Source organism: Aphidius gifuensis, linkage group LG5 (genome assembly GCF_014905175.1).
Source record: "Aphidius gifuensis isolate YNYX2018 linkage group LG5, ASM1490517v1, whole genome shotgun sequence".
In the NCBI taxonomy this organism is placed as follows: Eukaryota; Metazoa; Arthropoda; class Insecta; order Hymenoptera; family Braconidae; genus Aphidius; species Aphidius gifuensis.
The window spans coordinates 9985246-10010225 of record NC_057792.1 but is presented as its reverse complement, the minus strand read 5'-3'; the positions used below and the strand labels follow the sequence as shown (position 1 = coordinate 10010225).

Here is a 24980-nt window from a genome sequence, read left to right as displayed (position 1 = left end):
AAAAATTTTCTATGATCACAATCTTGACCTTCCGAGTTTCCGAGTGATTTTTGGAACGTCCCCTTAGGTGTTTATTTTTTTTCCTGTTTATTTTCACGCATGCGCATTCAAATGCGCAGTCGGGAAAGATTGATTGACATGCTGGACCAGCCATGTTTTAATTCTTATTTTTTAAGAATTATTTGTTTCGACGCCACTGTTCTCTTCTCATGTTTGCATAACATGCGCATGTGCATGATCATGCGTATTAAAGTGAAAAAAAATAAATAATAAAGCAGCATTAGTATGTAGATGAGGATAATGCTTTTTCCGATGGTGGCGCTTGTGAAGCTTTTCTATGTGTAAAATCTATATAAAAAGTTCACAAGCGCCGCCATCGGAAAAAAAGCCCTAATGAGAACATCCTCTGAATACGGGTGCTGATGAGAGAACAGTGGCGTCGAACAAATAATTCTTAAAAAATAAGAATTAAAATATGGCTGATCCAGCCCCTTATGTCCTACGCTGTTGCAAACTGACTTTTTGCTGACTGCGCATTCAATTGCGCATGCATGAAAATAAGCAAAAAAAAAAAAAAAAAGCTAAATACACAAGGTGCTTTCTTTTGTGTATTTTTTTTTTTTCACTTTAATGCGCATGATCATGCACATGCGTATGTCATGCAAAGTTGAGGAGAGAGTAGTGGCGTCGAAACAAATAATTCTTAAAAAATAAGAATTAAAACATGGCTGATCCAGCTCCTTATGTCCTACGCTGTTGCAATCTGACTTGTTGCTGACTGCGCATTCAACTGCGCCTGCACGAAAATAAATAGGAAAAAAAATAAATACACAAAAGAAAGCACCTACTTACGCACGCAAGATAAAAATAAAAATCGGCGCGCGCATGCATTATTCGCCATATTATATTTAATATTGTTATTATTATTAATAAACAAATCAAAACAAACGGTTTGTGTATGGTCTGTCATATTCAGTTCATCGAATTATTTTGTTTAAATTAATAAGACGGTGACATTATATTAGATGGTATACAATATTTATACCTAATAATTCACGATTGACGGAAATTATCATAATAAATGTATGTGCTTGGGATATTGTTAAGACGCTGTCAACAGCTGTGTCCATGCATAATTGATAATCTTATAGCATTTCAACATCTGAACTTCTTTAGGTAGACAGTTCAACACAAAACTATTTAAAAATGAGGAGTGATTTAATCCAATATTTCAAATACTATTGCAAAACTATCATTTATTCATTATTTACTATTCATTTTTTATTATTGTTTTTAGAAAGATGAAAGCTATTTGTGGCCACAACCAATACAAATTGACATTATCTTCAAAGAAGTTAACAGCCATCTAAAATTGAGTGATTTTCTAAATGTAATTTTGAATCCAACTGGTCTTTCATATTAAAAAAAAGATGGTGAAGATATTAGGTGCTTTCTTTTGGGTGGTTATTTTTTTTCCTGTTTATTTTCGCGCATTAATTGAATCAAAATAAAAGTAACGTGAGTAAGAATAAACATTGAATTTTAACTTATATTAAATTATTTTTCAGTACCATGAGTTACATCTCTATAGTTGTAAATACGGTATTGGTATCGAGAATTTCAATGATACCGTATTTTTACATACAAATTATTGATACGGTATTGAACGGTAAATTAGCGTATCAATACCGTATTTTGTACCGCAGTTCAATTCACAGCACCTGTATTCACAGGGCATTACAATTTAGGGCTTTTTTACTCTACTGGCAGCGCTTGTTAAGCTTTTATACCTTTTATATGTGAAATCTAGATAAAAAAAATTTTTACAAGCGCCATCAGCGGCAAAAAAAAGCCCTAAATTGTAAAAAATTTGCCCCGTGAATTAGACTGCTGTATATGAAAACTCTATCGCTATGTGATCGCCGCATAATTGAGAGGTAGCACCCTGGTAGTACGCTGGTAGTACCCTGGTAACGTGCGCGACTTGTATCGCTTTTTTTACAATGCGCATAATACAAACATACTTTGGGAAACACTAAATAGAACATTATACAGCTTTCAGGAATTTTATAAAAATTACTACCCGAGGAACGAAATTTATATATATCTTTACATACCTTTATATATTCACATATAACTTTATAAAATTTTATAAAATTTTATATAATTTTATATAATTATATAAAAAATTTAAAGAATTTTCAAACTCTCTATATATAATTATATACAACTTTATAAAGTTACATACAGCTATATATAATTTTATAAAGTTATATATAAAATATTAACTATTACAAACGTGTACAAAATAAATAGTAAAAAGCCCGTTGTATTTTATAAAATTATTCGTATATTGATACATATTTTACAATAAAATTATGTAAAAATAGCCATTGACTATATACACTACTAAGCCATATTTACAATTTTTATTGTAATTTCTGTTTAAAAATACTAAATTCACGATACAAGTAAAATCTAGCATAGAATTTACCACTAGTTTTAAATTTACTAAATTTTATTACAAATTTTATTTAAAAGTTACATTTTTTGTGTTAAGTTATTTCTAATTCACGGAAATAGCAATCAATTCACAACATTTTTCGTTTATCAAAACTCAAAACTAATTGTTAAATAGAAAAAAGTTATTCTATAAATTGTTTAGAAATAAATAACCAACAATAAACCTGCTTAATACCTAGCTTCAACAGATAAGGCTGTAGAAATGCTTGAAATTACATACATTAATCATTTTGTTCACTCACCATCTTTATGTTATGAAAACAGAATTTTTACAATATATAGTAAAAAATATTTAAGTCTATTAACTTCTATATGTCTACATGATAATTTATATATATATAAGAATATTTATAAATTGTACAGTTTTTTATAATAATAATAATTTTATTCTGTTCACAAAACATTGTATGTATTTTAATTAACTCATAACTCATTATCTAAGACATTAATCAAAGTAATTCTTTATAAATTGTTTAAAAATTGAATTCTCAATAGTCATCTCTCAAATGTCTATCTATAGATAACGATATACTTATAACTAACAATTTTGACATTTTACATTTTTACATAATTTTATGTAGAATTCCGACAAGTAAATTAAAACAAAATTAGTATATATAATTTATCCAACCATATTTTAATGTTAAATTTCTATGTATATATAAATGTGTACAAACTTGTGAACGATTTGTGTATAAGTATATATAATTATATAAAGCTATATATTTCTATATGTAGCTGTATAAAGTTTCATATAGTTTTATAAAAGTATATAAACTTGTATATGAATATACGAAGATATTTTTACCCAAAGAACGATTGTTATAAAGGTATATAAAGTTATATAGTTACATACAATTGTATGAAGCTATATATAATTGTATATAACTACATATAACTTTATATACCTTTATAAGGTTATATATAGCTTTATATAGCAGTATAAATAAGTTTTCTACATGTACAGTTTTATATAATTATATTAACCTTCATAGAACATAACATTTATAAATTAGTGAACTAAAGTTACAAATAATAATATAGAGCGAGTTCTACGGGTTAATTCATTTATAACAAAGATTCTTTATTATTCATTGAAATGTAAGTCACATTACACAATAAGTATTATTTTAATAAAAAATGTATCACATATTCTTTCTAATGAAACGTGGTATTTTACAGACATAGTCACCGACCCGTATGACAAGTCTTATGTTCTGTATCATACTGAATTTGATCAACATATATTCGCTGGCTTCTTTAATTGGAATAACCCTGGTGAAAATAATTTGGTGGATTATGTCATAATATGGCATAATATGACATAATCTGACATAATATGACAAAATATGCCATATTCCGACAAAATTCATTTGTCAGAAAATGGCATATTCTGGCATCCAAAAATCATGTAAGAATATGTCAGAATATGGCATATTCTGACAAATTCATTCGCCAGAAAATGCCATATTCTGACATCTAAAAAGTTTGTAATGGCAAAATCATTTTGATAATAGTTTTTTTACTAAATAATATTTTTTTCTCGGTCACGTCGTTGTTTTAATTATTTGACTTTGTTATTAAATTATTATGCAAGAAATTTTTTGAGTGATACCATTTTTTTTACATTTCTTCTTGTACATTGCTTTTTGAAGTTTCTCGCATGTGGTCATCTCACAACTAGTTCTTATATATACGATATGGATCCATCATATTCATATCCAAAAAATATGACGATATAATAATACAAAAATTTAAATAATCAATGTTTCCCGTAATTGTTTGAAAGAAGTAAAAATGAATAATACGTAAATAGTTATGTTTAATAAATATGAGAAATTCGCCAGATGCCATAAAAAGTTGCGGCGTATTATGCCATATTATGACATAATGTGCCATAAATGGCTATAAAAAGTTGGCGGATTATGTCATATTATGGCATAATATGCCATAAAAAGTTGGTAAATTATGTCATATTATGACAAAAAATACCATAAATTGACGTTAAAAAATGGCGCATTATGTCATAATATGTCATAATATGACATAATATGGCATAATCCCCAAAAAAAAATCTTGTAAGAATTTGTCGGAATTTGTCGGAAGTCCAAATAACCTTAGAAATTCCGGCATTTTCCGACAAATTCTGAAAAGTAATAATGACAGAAGATGTCAGATTATGTCATATTATGCCATAATATGTCATAATATGCCATAATTTTCCTGTCATTTTATGGCATATTATGGCATATTATGACATAATCCGCCATATCATTTTCACCAGGGAATGTGTTCTATTCGGATTCCAACAGCATCATGAACGAAAAATGATAGGCTACTATCGAACAAAAGGTCAATAAGTATAATATGTTAAGTATGTAAGCAAAGAAGGTATATAATAAGGTAAATAGAGTTTACACGGAAAAAAAATTTCATCAAATTTTACTATGCCACATTACCAAAGAACTATCTTTTGACTGTTAAAAAATTTACTATCATTTTAACGAAAAAAAACAATTGTAGTCTTGAAAACTTAAAATGTACCATAGCAATTTTCTTACGTTTTTTTTTTGCTATTTCCCGATGAAAAAATTACAACGCATAAAGAAATTTTTACAGAAATCAAATTTAAAATTTAAAATAATCCAGCCTAAAAATTACATTGCAGCATAGCAAAAAATATATTTTTTTTTTTTTCCTTTGTATATTTATAAAATTTACTCTGCTGTTGTGGACAAAATTAAAATGATCCTCTGAAAATTTACAATGTAGCATAGTAATTTTAATAACTTTCTTGGCAATCCAGTAGGTGTCACTAACAAATACAAAGCAACATATTTAAAATTACAATGGGGCATAGCAAAATTGATGACGGACTCAGAAATGTCAACTGCCCCCACTTTTTAGTCGACTGCGCAGGCGTGACTTTTGCTTGTTGATGTAAAAGAAATAAATCTTTATTTTCACATGCGTTATCGTGGCGCATCGGATACTGCGTAGGGTTGGTAACCGAAAGGTATGGGGTTCAAGTCCTGAGCCTGGACAGTTTTTTATGTCTACGTATTTAAGGTTGTATGTAAACAGAATTTCCCTCTATACGATTTTTGATTTTTCGAGTTCATATTAAGGTTGATTCCGAATATCTGAATTTCTGATAGACTTTCGATTTTTTCGGCTTATTTTCTAAATGAAATAATTATCTATATTGTGAATTTTTTTGAATTTTTTCTTGTTTGCTTTTTTCGAGATATTTACTGTCAAAGTTGACAACTTTAACACACAAGGTATACGCGTTACCTCATGTTTTTACGAATAACTTTTTTTTGTGTTGATTCAAAACTGTACATTTACTATCAGATTGTAGCCCTGGACAAGACGAAATTTTGATAATTATTTCAATTTTTTCTTCTTTTTCTTTTAATAAATATTCAACTTTTAAACTTCGAAATTTTGCTAGATGCGCGGCACACAGACATGAACACAAGCATGGTTTTGGCCATGGTAGAAATATACAGGTATATGCCTCGGACGAAAATAAAAATCTTCTGCGCAGACCATTGGCGGCCATCTTGTTTGCATGTGTGTAAATCTGTGTGTCCGTCATATTATTATTGTTGTACTATTAATTATTTATGTATGGCATGCTTAAAAGTTACATTAATCATAAATAAAAACTTTAAAAATATTATTTGATAATTCTACGTATTAATAGATGTTGCAAAACAATTAGAAATTGAACTTTTACCTTTTCACAAAAAAACAATTTGGAAAAATAAAAGAAATTTTTACATATTTAGTTAACAAACTAGAAGTTTGGATAAAAAGAACAATATAAATATTGCACTGGATGCAATACAATGTTTGGTACATACTTGTACGTACATTTGACTCAGAGTTTTTAATAAGTAAATTATAGAAGATAAAAAAAAAAAAAAAAAGCAAAATAAGTTAAAAAAAATATGTAACAAAACTTAATATGTATTTTATTTTTTATTTTTTATATAATTAATCATGTGTTTATGTATTTTTATTATTTTAATCTTCTATTGAAATCATCTTTAATATGTATTTTAATTTATGATTTAAATAAAGTCGCGCCACTTTAGCCAATATGGCAACCGGTGGTCAGCACTTCTTATTGGCTTAAAAAAACGTATGCGCATGGACCTACCTGTATATTTCTACCATGGTTTTGGCGTACGACGTAAACTTTGTTTGCTAGTGTGTTGCCGCGCACACACATACTACTAAAGAACTTGGTTTTTTCATCAGTGGCGCCACAAAAATTTCAGGATACGGGGAATAAAAAATAGCGTTATTAATATACGGGCCCTTTGTGGCATAAATATTGGTACGGCGATGGGACTTGGAATCAACCTTAAAGCCAGAATAATTATCTATCTTGTTGATTTTTTTGGAAATTTTCGTGTGTTGTTTTTTTTAGATAATTGATGTCAAAGTTGACAACTTTAACACGTAGGTATAGGGACTGAACACATATTTTTTCCTGTAGCTCAAAAAGTTTCTATACGATTTTCCTTAATTTACGATCAGCTTGTAGTTTATTATAATACGGATTTTTTAAGCCCTTAACGATCAATTTCGTCTGTTGACTTTAAAAGATATTACATTGTCAAAATCAAAATTTTCTATCATTAGCGGTCATTCTCTCTCTTTTATTCGTCGTGCTGTCTCATGTTTCTTGGCTATGGTAGTATGTGTGTGCCTATCCAGATGGAATACAGATACACATACTACCAACAACGTGCCAGTATAGTAAACAGAAATTGGATATGGGGGAACTACAAATATTTTGTATAACCGTACATACATGCGCACCCTCTCGGGCCCAAACTTTGTCCACCGATGGGATTTACATACAACCTTAATGTAGAAAAAAAAAAAAAAAAAGAAAAACATTTCTTTATAATATTTTTTTTGAGCGTTTATCAACAAAGCAAATTTTGCGTTTGACCATTTTAAAATACAGTTATATATACATTTATACAATTTTATATACCTTTATACACTTGTATAAAATTTTATAAAAAGTAAGTTGATCTTTATATAAAACTTTATACAATTATATGAAGTTTTATATAGTTATATAAAGTTTTATACAACATGTTATATATAGCTTTATAAATAAAGTGGCAATATAAAACCATATATAACTTTATACAACTTTATAAAATTTTATACAATTATATAAAGTTATATATAAATTTCGTTCCTCGGGTCCCCATATTTATCGTTTTTTCTTTATATTCCCTGATTTTTCTTTGATATTTTTCAATTTTTTTCTACAGTTTTCTTTACATTTACTGATATTTTCCCATATGTATCGTATTTTTCTTCATATTCAGTGATTTTTCCTATATATTTACTTGTATTTCCCATATTTATCCTATTTTTCTTTGTATTGAGTAAGTTTTCATTGATATTTACTAATATTTCCCTGATATTTTCCCATAATTATCGGAGTTTTCTTTATATTTAGCGCTTTCTTCTTTATATTTACTGATATTTTCTCATATTTATCGTTTTTTTCTTTATATTCAGTGATTTTTCTATATTTTCCCTCATATTTAATGATGTTCCCCATATTTATCGTATTTAGATTAAGAGACTTAGAAAATTTTCGGGGGGGTGGGGGGCAAAAACAATAGGAAATTAAAATTCCCTAAAAAAAAAAAAATCTGTTGCGATTTCAGATTTCCAGAATCAACCTTAAACGCTTAGTTATACTGTTTTTTTTTGTTTTTTACATGCAATTGTTATTAACAATTAATTTAAAAACTATAAACAAAAAAAAATTTTTTTGTTTAAATTTTTACAAGGTTTTTTATATAATAAAAATGCAAATCTATCATTAATAAAGTCCATTATAATGTTTAAACAATTTAAAACAATGAAAAATATATAAATTAGACAACTCTCAATTTGGTGTCGAAAGCCTGTCGATATAGTGACAAAATATCTTGGTAATAATGACCGAGTCAATTACCGATGAATGGTCTGAGGCTCGACAGCTTTCTGACTCCAGTATAGATATGCGGATCATGTCAATCTAACCTCTCTACCTTGTATAATTCAAACTCTTATTTAATATTAAATACATGTACTATAGTCAAGGTTTTATTCAGTTTAAGTTATTGTCATTATAATCTTATATTTATTTCATATTTTTCCAACTCATTTTGAGTATCCGGTGCTCGTGAATTACGTTGTATATATGCTCTCGAATGGCTCTCAAATCGCTGTCGACTGAATGCTACATTGGAAAGTCGAGCCATCCGCTAGGGATATGTAAAAAGATTTATTTTTGAATATCAAAATCAGCTGCCAGAAGCATCTGTCTATACTGCAAAAAAGCTAACATATTTTTAAATACTATTTTTGACTTGTTCATCTTTTTGTGATGATTGATGCACAACTATTCTGTAAGTTTGAGTAATAAATATTAATAATAATGAAATGTCAGCTAAAGTGAATAATATATTTTAAACAAGACATCCAGGGGTATAGTACTACGTATATTTCGGTAGGGGCTTATTTTTTGTAACCAGTGGACCGTACATCAACGCAGAAGACCAATTTTTGTCGTAGAAAGGGACAGAGAATGAGACAGACAGACAAATGGAACGAGACGATATATACTTTCTACAAGACCAACTTTTCAATAACTATTTTACCTACATTTCATTTATCGGCATTTTTTGAACTTATGAAAATTAATTGAATTTTCTATGCTTCTAATAATTTATAAAAACAAACAAAAAATTATAAAAAAAATGGAAACTAAAAAAAGGATGTTGTTTACATATTAATTTATAAAAGATTAATTTTGCCAAAGAAATAAACAAGTACGCAAAATGCATTTCTTAGCTACTATTTTTCCCATAGCTTTTTATTTATTTAAATGAATAAAAAGCTATAGGAAAAATGGTAGCTAAGGAAAGGATGTTGTCACATGTTAATTTATACGAAATTAATTTTGCCAAAAAAATTAACATGCAGGCAACATCCTTTCCTTAGCTAATATTTTTGCGATAGCTTTTAATTTATTCATATAAATAAAAAGCTATAGGAAAAATGGTAGCTAAGGAAAGGATGTTGTCACATGTTAATTTCACGAAATTAATTTTGCCAAAGAAATAAATATATATATTTTCCTTGGACATTTTTATTTTTTTCAAATAAAAATACATGTATTTTATCTATTTAATAAATTAAAATGTCCAAGGAAAAGCAGTAGCTAAGGAAAAGATGTAGCTAAGGAATTAATGTTGCCAAAAAATATATATTTCAAGCAAATATATTTCTTTAAAACATAATTCTTTGGCAACATTAATTCCTTAGCTGCATCTTTTCCTTAGCTACTGCTTTTCCTTGGACATTTTTATTTTTTTTCAATAAAAATACATGTATTTTATCTATTTAATAAATTAAAATGTCCAAGGAAAAGCAGTAGCTAAGGAAAAGATGTAGCTAAGGAATTAATGTGACTAAGGAATTATTTCCTTGAAACATAATTTTTTGGCAACATTAATTCCTTAGTCACATTAATTCCTTAGCTACATCTTTTCCTTAGCTACTGCTTTTCCTTGGACATTTGTATTTTTTTAAAATAAATTTACATGTATTTTATTTATAAAATAAATAAAAAATGTCCAAGGAAAAGCAGTAGCTAAGGAATTAATGTGACTAAGGAATTATTTCCTTGAAACACAATTTTTTGGCAACATTAATTCCTTAGTCACATTAATTCCTTAGCTACATCTTTTCCTTAGCTACTGCTTTTCCTTGGACATTTGTATTTTTAAAAAATAAATTTACACGTATTTTATTTATAAAATAAATAAAAATGTCCAAGAAAAAGCAGTAGCTAAGGAAAAGATGTAGCTAAGGAATTAATGTTGCCAAAAAATATATATTTCAAGCAAATATATTTCTTTAAAACATAATTCTTCGCCTGCATGTTAATTTCTTTGGCAAAATTAATTTCGTATAAATTAACATGTGACAACATCCTTTCCTTATCTACCATTTTTCCTATAGCTTTTTAATTATTCAAATAAATAAAAAGCTATGGGAAAAATATTAGCAACATTTTTTTTTCAGCAATTTGTCAATATTTTTTTATTTATTTAATTTCAAAATTTTAAATTCTGAAATTTTATGACAAGTTTGTGATTGAAATTGGATTGAAATAAAAATATAAATTATGCTTTTTTTAATATTATTTCAATTTTTTTGACGAAATCTGCTTTTGAGCTGGTAATGTAGAATTGAGACCGATATTGTAGAAAATAAATGGGATTATCATTTGATATTAAAATAACTAGACCTTGTCTGGTGAATCGGGAGGAACTAGACTGCCAAATAAGCCCCTACCGAAATACACGTAGTGCTATACCCCTGAGACATCATTATCAACGAATTTCTCGATAGTATAATTGATCTATCACATGTTAATTTTGATGACAATGGAAGATGGTTGCTGTCAGTGAGTGACAAAATATCATCAAATGTCGAAGATCTTCAACATGGTAAAGAAAAGATTTATCAGTAAGTTCACTTAAGGAGGTTATGCACAAATTAATTGCGGGTGTTGCGGGGCGCTTCTGACGTCACAGACAAAACTGAAATCTGGCTACATTGTGAAAAAATAAAGTGAAAAGCGCCTGCGCCCCGTATACATATGGGATTGCGGGTATGTGTGTGTGTTTGAACATTCCATACGTTGCCACATCTAATTTTTGTAAAGTTTATAATTAATTTCTCATTAATTGACCGATCAACATATGAAAATTTTTCGCGCAATTAATAAAACTCGGTTTCTAGTATATGTGTGATTTTTTTCAAGACTTTTTCATCATTTTTTCTATCCGAAAAAAATGGTTGAAATCTCCATAAGAGCCAATGTTAAATATTATTTTCAATAATTAATTACAAAAAATTTAACAGATCAACATAAGAAAATAATTATACCGTTGTATTCAGAATAAAAAGATCTACATGTGTACAAAATTTCAGAACATTCTCATTATATTTAAAAAAAAAAAGAGTAATTTCTGCATAACCTCCTTAATGATTTGTCAAATGATACAACAAAAACAATTGATAAAAGAACTTTTACGAGACCGAAAAAAAAAAAATGGAAGAATGAGTTCGGAATTAATAGTGAATATAACATTACCTACAAGTAATGATGTTTAGAAATTAAATTATCAACAAGAATCATCAACAAAAATAAATAATGAAAATGATAATAAAAATCAAAAATACAAAGAACATGTGTCAGCAATGTTGAGACCATCAGTGTCAGGCACGTTATTTATATCATTGTCATTATCAACTGGTCTAGATAAGTCTTGATGCGTTTTTAAATATGTCACAATCAAATGGTATCAATTCGTTCATCAATTGAACGTCTAATTTTAAGGATGCAACAATTATGAACACATCAAGACCATTTTTTTTTAGAAACATCAACAACAGTTATTGATAAAATTAATTAAGTAATGATAAAAATACGAAATTTAGATTTTCCAGATGTTACATCAATAAATCGTTAACATTCCCTGGTGGAAATATTTCTCCGAATTTTTCCGAGTTTCTTCGTGATTACTCCGAATTCCTCCGCGGTTACTCCGAATTTATCCGCGATTACTCCGAATTTCTCCCAAATTGACCCATGCGGAAAAATGAGTGGAAAAATTTTTCTCCTCCTCGTTGATTTCGGAAGGATTTTTCTGCGGTGAAATTATTTTTTCCACATGTTTCTCCGCGTGTGTTTTTTCCGCGGAGAAATATTTCCGAAGGTTCCCTTACCCAAGTTGATTCGGAGAAACGGCGAAAAAATTTCTCCTCATCGTTGATTTTAGAAAAAATTTGTCAGCAGTAAAATTCTTTTTTCACACGGTTGGAGAAATGGCGGACAAATCTCTCCACCCTTTCTCTAACTTTCTCCACCATTTGTTTAATTTTTTTCTAACTTTTTTAATTTTCAATTTTGCCAAAAAAAAATGACTATTTATTAATTGTTACATAACGCAAAGCATAATGATGTTTATTTTTTTTGAAAAAAATAAAAATTCGAAGACACTTTTTTCCAAAAAAGTTGATATACCTGAGGTACTTGGTCTACAAAACTCCCGTGATCGTTTCATCAAATTAATAAATGTGGGGAAATGGGTGGAAAAATTTCTCCTCGTCGCTGATTTCGGAAGAATTTCTCTGTGGTAAAACTTTTTTTTACACGTTTCTCGGCGTTTTTTTGTCAATAGTTAAGACTTAATTATATGCATTGAAAATATATTTAATTCTCGACTTTTTTTGGTACCACATCTTTTTGTATTAAAAAAATAAAACAGCTAAACGATTTCGTATACTTGACGCTTCTTTTTGTAAAAAAAACTAGGTTTTTTTTTTTGTTATGATTTTTTTTATATAGATTTCATATAGAAAAGCTTCACAAACGCCACCATCGGAAAAAAACGCCCTAATGAGAACGTCCTTTTCTGATACACTGTTTCTCGGCGTTTTTTATCAATTTAGGGCTTTTTTGCCACATGGCGCTTGTAAATTTTTTTTATATAGATTTTACATTGCTTCCAAGCGCCACCAGTGGATAAAAAGCCCTAAAATTGTAATGCCCTGTGAATTGTCGTACTCAGAGCTCAGAGGTGTGCCTTCATTAGGTTTTTTGATGATGTTAGTAACTTTTTATAGATTTTCTTCAAGATCTAGAAGGAGGCAACCGCATTGAAATGGGACAAAATATTAGCTAAGTTTTGAATCCGGGTAGACATATTTTGTCCCATTTCTATCCCCATACAGGATTGATTTATAGCTTCACAAGCGCCACCATCGGAAAAAAAACGCCCTAATGAGAACATCCTCTGAATACGGGTGCGGGGCAAACATAAGAGGTGTGTTCGTTCACTTTTCACACCGAGCGTATGCACGGAGCGTATGCAAGGAAGCGCTAGCGTTTTGCGGTCATTTGAAGAAACTGTAGTAACTAAAATTTACTATTTATTTATTGCTATTCGTTTTTTCCAGTTCTTTCGCTCTCTTTCATTATTATTAATTGGTAATTTGTTCTTGCGTCTGAGAAAAAATTATTAAATTAACTAAATAAACACAATGACTGAAAATAACGAATATTTTAGTAAATTTTAGTTACTAAAGTTTCTTCAAATGACCGCAAAACTCTAGCGCTTCCTTGCATACGCTCCGTGCATACGCTCGGTGTGAATAGTGAACGAACACACCTAAGTACACATTTATCGGAGCGTTTTCTTGAACACAACTTGGCCGTGATTGGCTGGAATTTGTACAGTATCAGGCAAAAATTTCGGGCTCCGATATAGACTTTTTATTGCTATTAACACTACGCTTTTTCCTAATGTAAGCTTTCTATTTCGATTATCGCAGAGGTACTCCTTCAAGAATTTTTTCTTTGGTAGGGATTTTTTTTTTATATTTGAAATACATTTTAAAAAAATAACCTAGCTCGCCTACTATTTTTAACGTATCTTACAATTTGTATTTTTTTCAATTTTCAAAAATTAATATGTTCGTCAGTTACCAATTAATTTAATAGGGATTTTAAAATTAAATTAATATAATAAAATTAAAAGTATTAAACAAAAAATTAAGTAATTATGAGCTGTCTGAATTATCGGATTTTCACCTGGCTTACCAGTTACCTGTGGACGGTTACCAATCAAAACGGTAGGGAGTAGGTGCAACGTGTTTTTGAACTCAAGGACTACCACTGAACAAATAGTTGTGTCTAGTTTTTTTGCCATCAGCTCACGGACTATCATACATACTTGACTCGAGGCACTACTGGGCACTACCGTGCCTCTTCACTCTTGATTTACTTACGTTCGAACCAAGTGCGCTCAACCAAAAAGCGTATTGTGAAGTTTAGAGCTTAATTAGACTATGGAGTCAAAACAAATTTTGCATTGCTAAAAAAATTTTTCTAACTTATATTTTACAAAAATCATAAAAATTAATTTTTCTTAAATTTGTGGACCAACCCTATTAATAATTTAAATACGATATTCAACTTCATCAGATTACAATAGTATTTTTTTTTCTCCTCTATTGTATCATTATTTTTTATTACAATATATTACAGCAAGACACACGTTTATAATTCATTGTAATTAATTGTAGCAGTTAAGTATTTTTTTTTTTTAATGTATAGTTATTTTATTACGATTTATTTATTATTAGTTTTATTTATTATTGTATTCATCATAGATACTATATAAGACTGTTTTATTTCAGGTATAATGCATGAATAGTGTAATAGTAGAATATTAATTTCTTTTTTTGTGAAAGCTTCAGGATATGCATAGTTTTATGAAAGAGTATTATCAATTCCGAAATTATTATTCATTCAAACGTTTTAAAAAAAAACTCAAATAGCTATGCAACAGCACTGCAATAGATATTACGTTACTGCGGCAGTGTTTTTAAAACTTTTACATCAGAGGGAGTGACCTTTTTTTATATATTGAATTATTACTGTATAGTTTTTATTATTCATTTCTATTCATTGATAATTAGTTTTTATCGTAAATTTTCGATTTCAATTATCCAAATTCACTTTACAGTTTCAAAGAACTATACCTATACACATTGCATTTATCAGGGTCTGGAAAGGGCCCTACGCGCTCTTTATCAGAATTTAATTCTATTCTTCAACTCTACTCACTGAATTGAGTCTAATAAGATTATTGATGTCTCAGTATCGGATAAAATTAATACTTGAATAAAGCTTATCCAATTTTTTTCTGTCGATTTTGATACTACAAGTTAGGATTTATATTTTCCTATAAGTTTTTATTTGTCTTAATATTAATATGTAATATAATAATTTAAATATCCGTCAAAAACTTTTTTTTAGATAGACAGTTTCAAAACAATGACTATAATTCAATGTTTTTCCTCAAGTTATTTCTATATTGAATTTTTGTCTATATTTCTTTTTGAAATTTCATGACTTGGGAGAATAATTCAACGAAATATTGGAAAATGTATTATGGAAAGACAGAACATGTACAAGCTAAGTTACAAAACAAAAAATTAAACATCAGTACAAAATCCACTTTACATGATTCATTTTCATATAATATCAACGACGTTTATCCATTGGATTTTTTATTTTACTTTTCATGGGTGTTGCTTTTTCATTTTATGTCATTTACACGAAAACTTTGGCTAGAGCATCAGCTCCTGCACTGGCAATGAATGGTAGCGACGGATGAAATGCTACATCTAGAATACTTTCATCAAACTTTTTGCGGTGAGCAGTGATCTCCTGTACGCAAGTCTTGTTATCCATATTCCATAATCTTATGCTGCAGTCATGACCTTCGAAAAAACATATAAGTTACTGTTAGTCTTAACACGTTAGCTAATTTTTCGTGTTAATTCGAGACTTATTGTCCCACTTGATGTTTTGTGTGTCATAGATTAATAATACCGCCATGAGTTGAAGTACAAGTATTGCAATACTGTTTTGATATTTATAATCCAGGATCCGAAAAACTATATGAAATTATTCAATAAGACAATGATTAAATCTCAAATAAATCGAAAAAATTGCGCCAATGTATCAACTATGTAATAAAACAAGTTTTTATCGACAAAATCCATTTTTTGGTGGTTTCGACTTTTCAAAAAACGAATTTTTATATAAATTCAATTAAATTAATTAAAATTTTTCTTTGTATATTAGTCAACAGAAGAAAAAATTACAGAAAACAATTTGAACTACGCGTTGTCATAACAATAAATAAAGACCGAATTATTTTGCAATAAATAATAATTAATAATGAAACTTACTGCCAGATAACAAGTAAAGTCCATGAGGATCAACAGCGAGACTAGTAACGGCATCTAAATGGGCAACCATGGCATGAGCGAGTGTAGCCGAGCGATGGTCATAAAATCTAATATGTCGATCTTCATAAGCAGCTATAATAAGTGGCTGAATTGGATGAGCAACAACTCGGTTAACACCTTTTGTCCCGTGACCCTCCAACCGAGAGACAATTGAGCCAGTTTCCGCATCAAAAACGACACATGCCCCTTCGTATGCAACTACAAGTTTATGGCACTCATCTCTAACAAAATCAACAGATGTTGGAATACCATCCTGCTCAGATGCATATGTATTCAAAAGTGGCACTTTACTTTGAGAGTTCCAAAGTTTGACTGTACCATCTGCACTAACTGACAGTAACTGTGATTTTGGATGGTACATACTAAGTCCCCAAACAGCATCCGTGTGCCCAGACAATGATTGGCCTAAAATTCCAGGCTCATAAGAGTCATATGGATCAATATTGCCGGAAGGAACCGACCAGCAATGAATCTTGCCGTCAATTCCTCCACTATAACAACGACTTCCGGTGTTGCACATGGCTAGACATAAGACTGGTCCAGTGTGAGATCTAAACGTGTATAACGGTTCGACGTCCAGTGATGCGGATTTTTTTGCTGGCACGGTTTTTTGTAAATTCCAAAGTTTTAATGTGTGATCATCACTTGCAGTTATTAACACTGGATCTGTTGGATGGAAGACAAGAGATCTAACACAGTCAAAGTGGGAGCGCAACGTATACTTTGCATTCCAAGTCTTCCTAAATGTCTCTTTTGTCGCTGCCATCTGTAATATCAATATTAAATTGTTCAAAATTTCTTCTAAAAAACGGAAAAAATATCTGCTTTGATGATAATAAAAATTGCTATTAATAATAATATAGTCATTCTACTTTTAATCCATTGGCTCAAAATTGGCTTACATCGTAGGTTACCTCGGCATCATTGTTAACAGTTAATTGAGCTAGCTCTCCAAGACCCAATGCTGAGTCGCCTTCTTCTCCAGAGCGTTGAGTATCTGGTTGCATTGATCTGCGCATTGCGTCTAAACAAAAAAAAAAAATAAATAAACGAATTATATTCGGGTAGTAGTTACATAAATTGAACTAAGCTTGTAAGTCAGAAAGCAAACTTATCAATTGTATAAAAAAAACTCACTATTCCACTTATTTGAATCAACATCAACATGAATTATAGATCCAGGTAAAGATTCCTCAGCTTCCGTAAGAAGATTCAACTCGTTTAAAACTTCTTCAGCTTCTGCATCAACATCCTCACCCAATATCATAGACGTCTTGAAAATAATTCAATTATAAAACATGAAACTTCTTCGTTTATAAAAAAAATATAAAAAATTAAGAACTAAGGTAGACTCAAAATAATGCCTTTGCTTATACACAGTTACTTTTTGCATTGCCAACCTAGACACACTGAAGATTCGAAATTTTTATGGTTAGTTTTTGAATCAATAATTGATACAATCAATTTTTTATTAATTCAGAAAAAATTCTGAATTAATAAAAAATTGATTCTCCGCTATTGTTTGAACTTCTCATTATTTTTCAAATTTCTATATATGTGCGTTAATATGAAAAGTCGTTCGCTTTATACCTTGTTTGATTTGATATCTCCATCAGTTTCATAGAGTGCCTCCTCCACTTCAACTTCTTCTTCTTCCATATCAATGTCTGTGTGAGCAAGAAACTCAAAATTCGCCATAACCGACGCTTCCGTATCAAGTATCATTGCCTCAGCAATAGAGGTAGGTTGTTGCTGTAAATAACAAGTTATAAAAATTACGTCAATATCTACGGGTTAATTAATGAATATTATGGCTATTTACGAAAGATTGATCATTTACGACCGTAACAAAGAAAAGCTGCAACAGAAAAAAATGTCAATAAAATTATCTAACGTCAGTTTATTATTTATAAAAAAATAATGTGAATCTCGTTAAATGTTTAGGCTATTTGAAATAGCCTAAACAATATTGGTCGTGAATAAATAAAAGTATCAAAAATTTTTATTTTTTCAAAAGACAGCTTCTATAATCATTTTTTATCATATACCTTGTTAAATTTTTTTTTCACGAAAGATTAATCAAATTTATAACTTTTTAAGCCTAGCATCCAATGAATGTAAGTTTTTCTTGGTGGAACTCTACAACTAAGAAATATGTTTAAAAACGTATAAATTTAATCAGCGTTTACATCAGCGTCTCATGATGTAATTTTTAATAATGTCAAGTTCTAAAGCAACACTAATAAACATTTTCATCTTTTGTAGTAAATGACCTACCTAGCAGTAGCTGTCATAATTTTGTTAATAAGTTTTTATGAGTTCTTATAACTAAATAATAATCAAAAATTTCCAACTACATTTAGTACATTAAATCATATTTAAGTATAGTCATAGGCAACACGATTTTTTATTAAAGTAATACTATGAAATGAATTAAAACTAGTTAAACAATGAGTGAATTTTACAAATAAAATAATATAAACATGCTGATTCGATTTACCTCTACCTTTTTACTTGTTCGACGGCCTTGATTTTCCCATGAACGTTTATTCGAGGTTTCATTGCCATTTGAAGCTGGCGTATTTATGTCTTCTGAATTTGTGATATTATTTAATCCAAGCAATGATCTAACTCTATTTGACCTAACATCAATAATAGTGTCAGTATACCCGATCTCTTGAAGATACCTATAAACGATATTAGTCTTTTTTTTTATCAAAATCTTTATTTTTGTTTATGGTAATTATTATTTTTGAGATTCATATTACTCTCTTAAAAGCTGCCGCCCTTCTTTCCATGTAATGTTGCTTACTGACGTGAAAGGAGCTTCACCATCGCCAACATCACCTTCTGAACCTCCAACTGTGCCACTTTCTTCATAAAGTGGTTGTTTCACATCATCTTGAATAACCAAATCTGTTCCATACTTGAGTATATGACATTTCGCTCTTAAAACAAAAATTATATTATGAAAGTTCATCATCAATCTATCAAATATTTATATGTTCATGAGTCACTTTTCAATAGATCTCACCTCTCTTGTTTTAAAGCATACTCGAGCATTTTGATTCGTCTCACTAAATCATTTTTCAAATTTTCTTGAGCTTTTCTTTCGCCTTGAAGAAAAGCTATTCTAGCCTATAATTTGAATTAATCAAAATTAGTATGAAACGATTAACTTATTGTTTTCATAAACTATGATATTAATATGAACAATAGAAGATGTTTCTATTTCAAATAGAAATGAAAAAAAAAAAAAACTGATTTGATGTAGTCAAATAATGACCAAATAGACGGAACTTAGTTGTTTATATACATGATAGCCATATCTCTCGACGTAGCCGACTTGTAATTGAAAAAAACCGAGAAAGAAATTAACAAAGCAGTAATTTGAAACTCGATTTGATTGAAGCTTATCTAACGTGGCTTCAGCAGGACATAGCCAACGCTACATTTTATTCAAGATATCAAAAACAACTAAGAATCTTTCCGTGTCACACCTAAAACAAGTTAAATGGAGCGAACCGACTCATTTGTTCATTCAAAAAAATATTCGAGACAGTAGAAAATACTCGAACTATGACTCGTACTAACGAATTCCATAAATTGAAAATAGGCCGTCTAAATAATGATGTATATATCGAATCGTATCTACGTTTTTCAAAAGTATTAATAGTATAAATAGTATTGAATGATGACACAACAAACCTGAAATTCAGCCCTATCAAGTTCCCACTGTGATCTATCAAGTTCGAAGCGAGCCCACTCATGTTGGATAAAGTGAAGGATACCAGGCATTGAGTATTGTGATTTTTGGTCCTTACCACCGTTTCCACTTGAGTTGTCACTGTTTTGATGTTTATCATTGGCCACTGATACATTAACACCGCTTGACAAGGGCCCGTTGTGGTTTTGAGAAACTGAGCTAGAATTTTCTTCCATTATAGGATCGCAAAACTGGCTAGGTACCTTCATTTCATGATACGACGGCCATTACAGAAACTGTGCCTTCTGCCCCGCAAACGTCGGTTTTTTTTTCAATTGTCAGCTTTGACCAACACCACACGAACGTTTTTAGAACAGCATTTAATGAATTGACCAAAAAACTACGTTCTCATATAAGTTCGTACGTTCTACAATCACACGGAGATACTAAATAAAATATTTACAAAATCTTCAAAGAAATTCAATAATCCCGTCTTTCTCAGGTGAATACGGTATTAGTATTATATCTAGTATTATTCTCTAAATTACAAAGAAATTTCTCATAGACAGAATTGCCAACTTGCCAAATGATCAGCATTCAGCACCCATGTTCACAGGGCACAGTGATGGGTAATTCGACGATTTTCGGGGTATCATACAATCATACGTATGATACGTATCATACTACATAAAGTGTATGATAGTTGAAAGTGCCCTCTTTTTTTATAAAATGAACTAAATGATTTATCAAACTCTCACTCACACCACTGTACACAGCTGTCAAACTTTTTTTTTTATTACACGATAAATAATAAATAAATTCATCAACAGCTGTGTTCGATGGTCGTCTCGGCTCAGTTCCGTCTCACTTACGACTCACTTATGGCGCTAGCGACGTACGGTTGTTTGAAGAACTACAAAGGCACAAAATCTCAATACAGGTGCCTATCTATATCATCACTGTATCAATGCCCCAATAAATATTGTTGATTGACGAAATGACGATTGTTGTTGTTGTTCGTTGTCGTTTCAAAATTTATTGTTATTTATTAAAACTTTAATTTTGTAATAACAAAATGAGTTCATAATATTATTTTGATTGTTTTCATCTATTTCCTATGTATGAAAGATAAAAAATTATTGTTCAATAGCACAGATAATAATTCCATCTCCAAAATTTGTATTTTCATTTTTATTTCTTTCATTCACTATTTGCTCTCACCTGAATTATATTTTCTATATTCATTTTGATTATATATTTATCAACTCATTGTAATAGATTATTATGATGACACTGTTTGCATAAAGTAAATAAACAATATTTATTGAAGCATTGATACAGTGATGATATAGATAAGCACCTGTATTGAGATTTTGTGCCTTTGTAGTTCTTCAAACAACCGTACGTCGCTAGCGCCATAAGTGAGCCGTAAGTGAGACGGAACTGAGCCGAGACGACCATCGAACACAGCTAACGTGTATAAAAAGTTTTATTAGAATTAAAACATTATACGAGAAAATGATTCAACAGTTATTATTATGACTTCTTTAAAAAATTGACTCATGAGTTCGCCTGGAATATATTCAAGTATGCTAATATGATGAAAGAGGTCAACTTGGCAAATAGGTCTCCCAGATTAATATAATACGTTTCTCATGAAGAACGACAGGGAAAATATATTTGTGATATTAAGTGATTATTGAGTTGAATTATCTGTGTGATTATAATCTCATAATTACTGTATTTATTATTTTTTTTTTGCAAGCTAATGAAACTATCTTTTTTCTTGGCATTTCATGATGTTCCTTAGAACTTGTCAAAACCCTCCTTGCCCACATATCATGGCTATTATCTCATTTTTTTATTGTAATTTTTGAGATTATTCAAGTAAAATACACACAATCATTTTTCGTTAGTTGATTTATTAATGAATATTAATAAATTCTTGAGATTACATATTATGTTGGATGTTAACATATTGTTTTTGGGCGCCAAATATGTGTATAATGCATATATGTAGTATTACATATATGGTATAATGGCGGATAGGCAAAATGGCGTCAGTAAAATAGTTTAAAAAGTGAAATGTAGAGGCGCTCTTAATGTATGATACATGGCGTATGTTAATGGAGATGTATCATACTGTATGATACAGTGTATGATACTGCTGTATGATACACCGGTATCATACCTACCCAACACTGTCAGGGCATTACAATTTAGGGCTTTTTTCCTCCACTGGCGGAGCTTGTGAAGCTTTTGTATGTAAAATCTATATAGAAAAAAAAAATTTGACAAGTGCCATCAGTCGCAAAAAAAAGCCCTAAATTGTATAAAATTTGCCCTGGGAATACGGGTGCAGGTTTCTTGTAGTGGCACTACTGGCACATGACATTATTCTTTTTTTGGTTTCAATTCACTGAAATATAATAAAACTGGAAGCCGAACTTAGCGTCGCCGAGAGAGAGATTCAATGGATGGGCTTTTGTCCTTGTCGGTACAGTCACGTCAACTAAAGTTGGTTAAGACTGTACTGAAATATAATGTAACTTTTATATCGTGTAGTACTAGTTTGTTTTGACGTTGACTGTACAAGATTTAATGTGCGCATGCGTGAGTGAGAGGGAAAGCCATCCAATATATTGCTATCTCTAGCGACAATCCGTGCATTGGCTAAGCATAGGAGTTCACCTTCCAGTTTTATTATATTTCAGTGTTTCAATTATTGGAAGAATAACCTTAATGACAGTTCAATGTTTATTTCAAACTCAAATAAATAGAAAATAGACTTGTTGTACTTGCTTGTTATTGTCACATAGGTCGTACTAGACATTAGTAAAGTCTGGGATATTACATAGAGAATTTTATCACTTTTGTCATTGTTTCTGTTTCTAGCTATTTGTCGGTATTACAAAGCGAAATTGCAGAGTGAAAAAAAATTTTTTATCAAAGGAATGCACCCTATATAAAAAAAATTTTATAAGCGCCATCAGTGGCAAAAGTTTTAGGGCAGGTTCTTACCTAGTGACAAATTGTGAGTTTGCACTGAATTTTGTCTTCACGATAACAATTTTACATAAGTGACTGTGCCATATCAATGGTATAATGTCGAATATGTCTTCAAGCGTATTAAGTCCAATAACTTAATTGTGTTTTTTGACAGATTAGCTTGTCGGCCATCACTGAGATGTACACTCATTTTAGTCATGGACGACAAACTAGTCTGCCAAAAAAACAATAATTAAAATTATTTAGACTTATTACATCACTTGGAGACATAATTTCCGACACGTGTGCCATTTTTTTGAACATTTTGATATATTTTTTTTAAGTTATTCAATTAAAAATAAAATTGTTATCGTGGGACAAAAATTCGAGGTGCAAACCTAGTCACAATTTTGTCACTAGAAGTTAAGCACCTGGCCTTAAATCAGTGATGGGTAAATGGTCGATTTTTGAGGTTTCATACACTTACAGTAAGATACTGTAAGATACTGTAAGAAACTGTAAGATACCTCTGACGCCATTTTGAAGATTCTTATTGACTGTCGACTCGACAACTAGTTCTTATTGCTCGATATATATTGGTACATGTAATTTATTTGTTATATAAATATATATAATATCAAGAAAAACCAGTTTTAAGGAATTATAAATATTTATACATTCTACTCCATTTAGCTACTGCTTTTCCTCGACATTTTCATTTATTAAATAAATAATATACATGTCATTTCCATTTTAAAAGATGGAAATGTCCAAGAAATTGTATACTATATTTTTCCTTGGAATTTTATTTATTTTAAAAATAAATGCATGTAATTTTTATTTATCAAATAAAATTAAAAATGTCTGAAAGCAGTAGCTATGAAAAGATGTGGAAGCATAAATTAATGTTGCAAAAAATTATGTTTTAAGGAATTAATGTTGCTTTTAATTTTAAATAACTAATTTTTAAATAAAAATCCCAAAATAGTACTAAGTGAAAAGATGGAGCTAAGGAATTACAGTTGCCAAAAGAAATTCTTTTTAAGCAACATTAATCCTTAGCTACATCTTTTCCTAGCTACTGCTTGTTTTTGAATTTCATTTATTTAATAAATGAATTACATGTATTTATCGAATGAAAAAAATTAGAAAATGAAGGTTCCAATTTTTATTCGTAGGAGGCACTGGGAACACAAATGCAAGATACCTCGATGTATGAACTGATGATGTAAGATACAATCTTACATTTTGTATTCCTTAATACGTAAGATACCAAGGTATCTTACCTACCCAACACTGCCTTAAATTGTATAAAATTTCCCCTTGATACGGGTGCAGGGCAAAATAAATTTTACACTTTAGGGCCTTTTTTTCCGATGAGGGCGCTTAAAAAACTTTTTGTCAAACCTCTATGCTGAATGTAATTCATGACTAGAGAGCTCATTTTTTCTCTGTTACGTTGGAGATCACATCGATCATATATGATTTGGGGTGCATTCCTTTAATAAAAAATTTTTTTTCGTTTTGCAATTTCACCCTGTAATACCGACTAAAAACTAGAAACAATAACAAAAGTGATAAATTTCTCTATGCAATATTCCAGGCTTTACAGTTTACGATAATGTGTGGTACGAGCTATGTGACAATAACAAACAATCACAACAAGTCAATTTTCTATTTATTTCAGTTTGATATAAACATTGAACAGTTATCCATCTAATAATTGGAAGCCAAAAAAAATAATGTCATGTGCCAGTACTGCCACTACAAGAGACAGCTTTTTTCTATAAAATTTTGGCCGGTATTACAGGGAAAAATTGCAAAACGA

General features: G+C 30.0%; 1 protein-coding gene across 4 annotated transcripts; it reads right to left on the bottom strand.

The window, feature by feature from the left end:
• Positions 1-14616: 14616 nt before the first annotated feature.
• LOC122857535 (striatin) lies at positions 14617-21274 on the bottom strand. Of its 4 annotated transcripts, none has more exons than XM_044159755.1 (9): positions 20167-21274; positions 19493-19596; positions 19227-19406; positions 18959-19145; positions 18049-18210; positions 17596-17731; positions 17373-17482; positions 16399-17224; positions 14617-15924 (listed from the first exon to the last, which is right to left on the bottom strand). In XM_044159755.1, exons 1-9 carry the CDS (start codon positions 20431-20433, stop codon positions 15755-15757), a joined length of 2142 nt encoding a protein of 713 aa, XP_044015690.1. In that variant the 5' UTR covers positions 20434-21274; the 3' UTR covers positions 14617-15754. The 4 variants fall into 4 exon arrangements, with proteins under 4 accessions (XP_044015690.1, XP_044015691.1, XP_044015688.1 ...); XM_044159756.1 differs by having other exon boundaries at positions 18965-19145; positions 20167-20756; XM_044159753.1 differs by having other exon boundaries at positions 17361-17482; positions 20167-20754.
• Positions 21275-24980: the final 3706 nt, after the last annotated feature.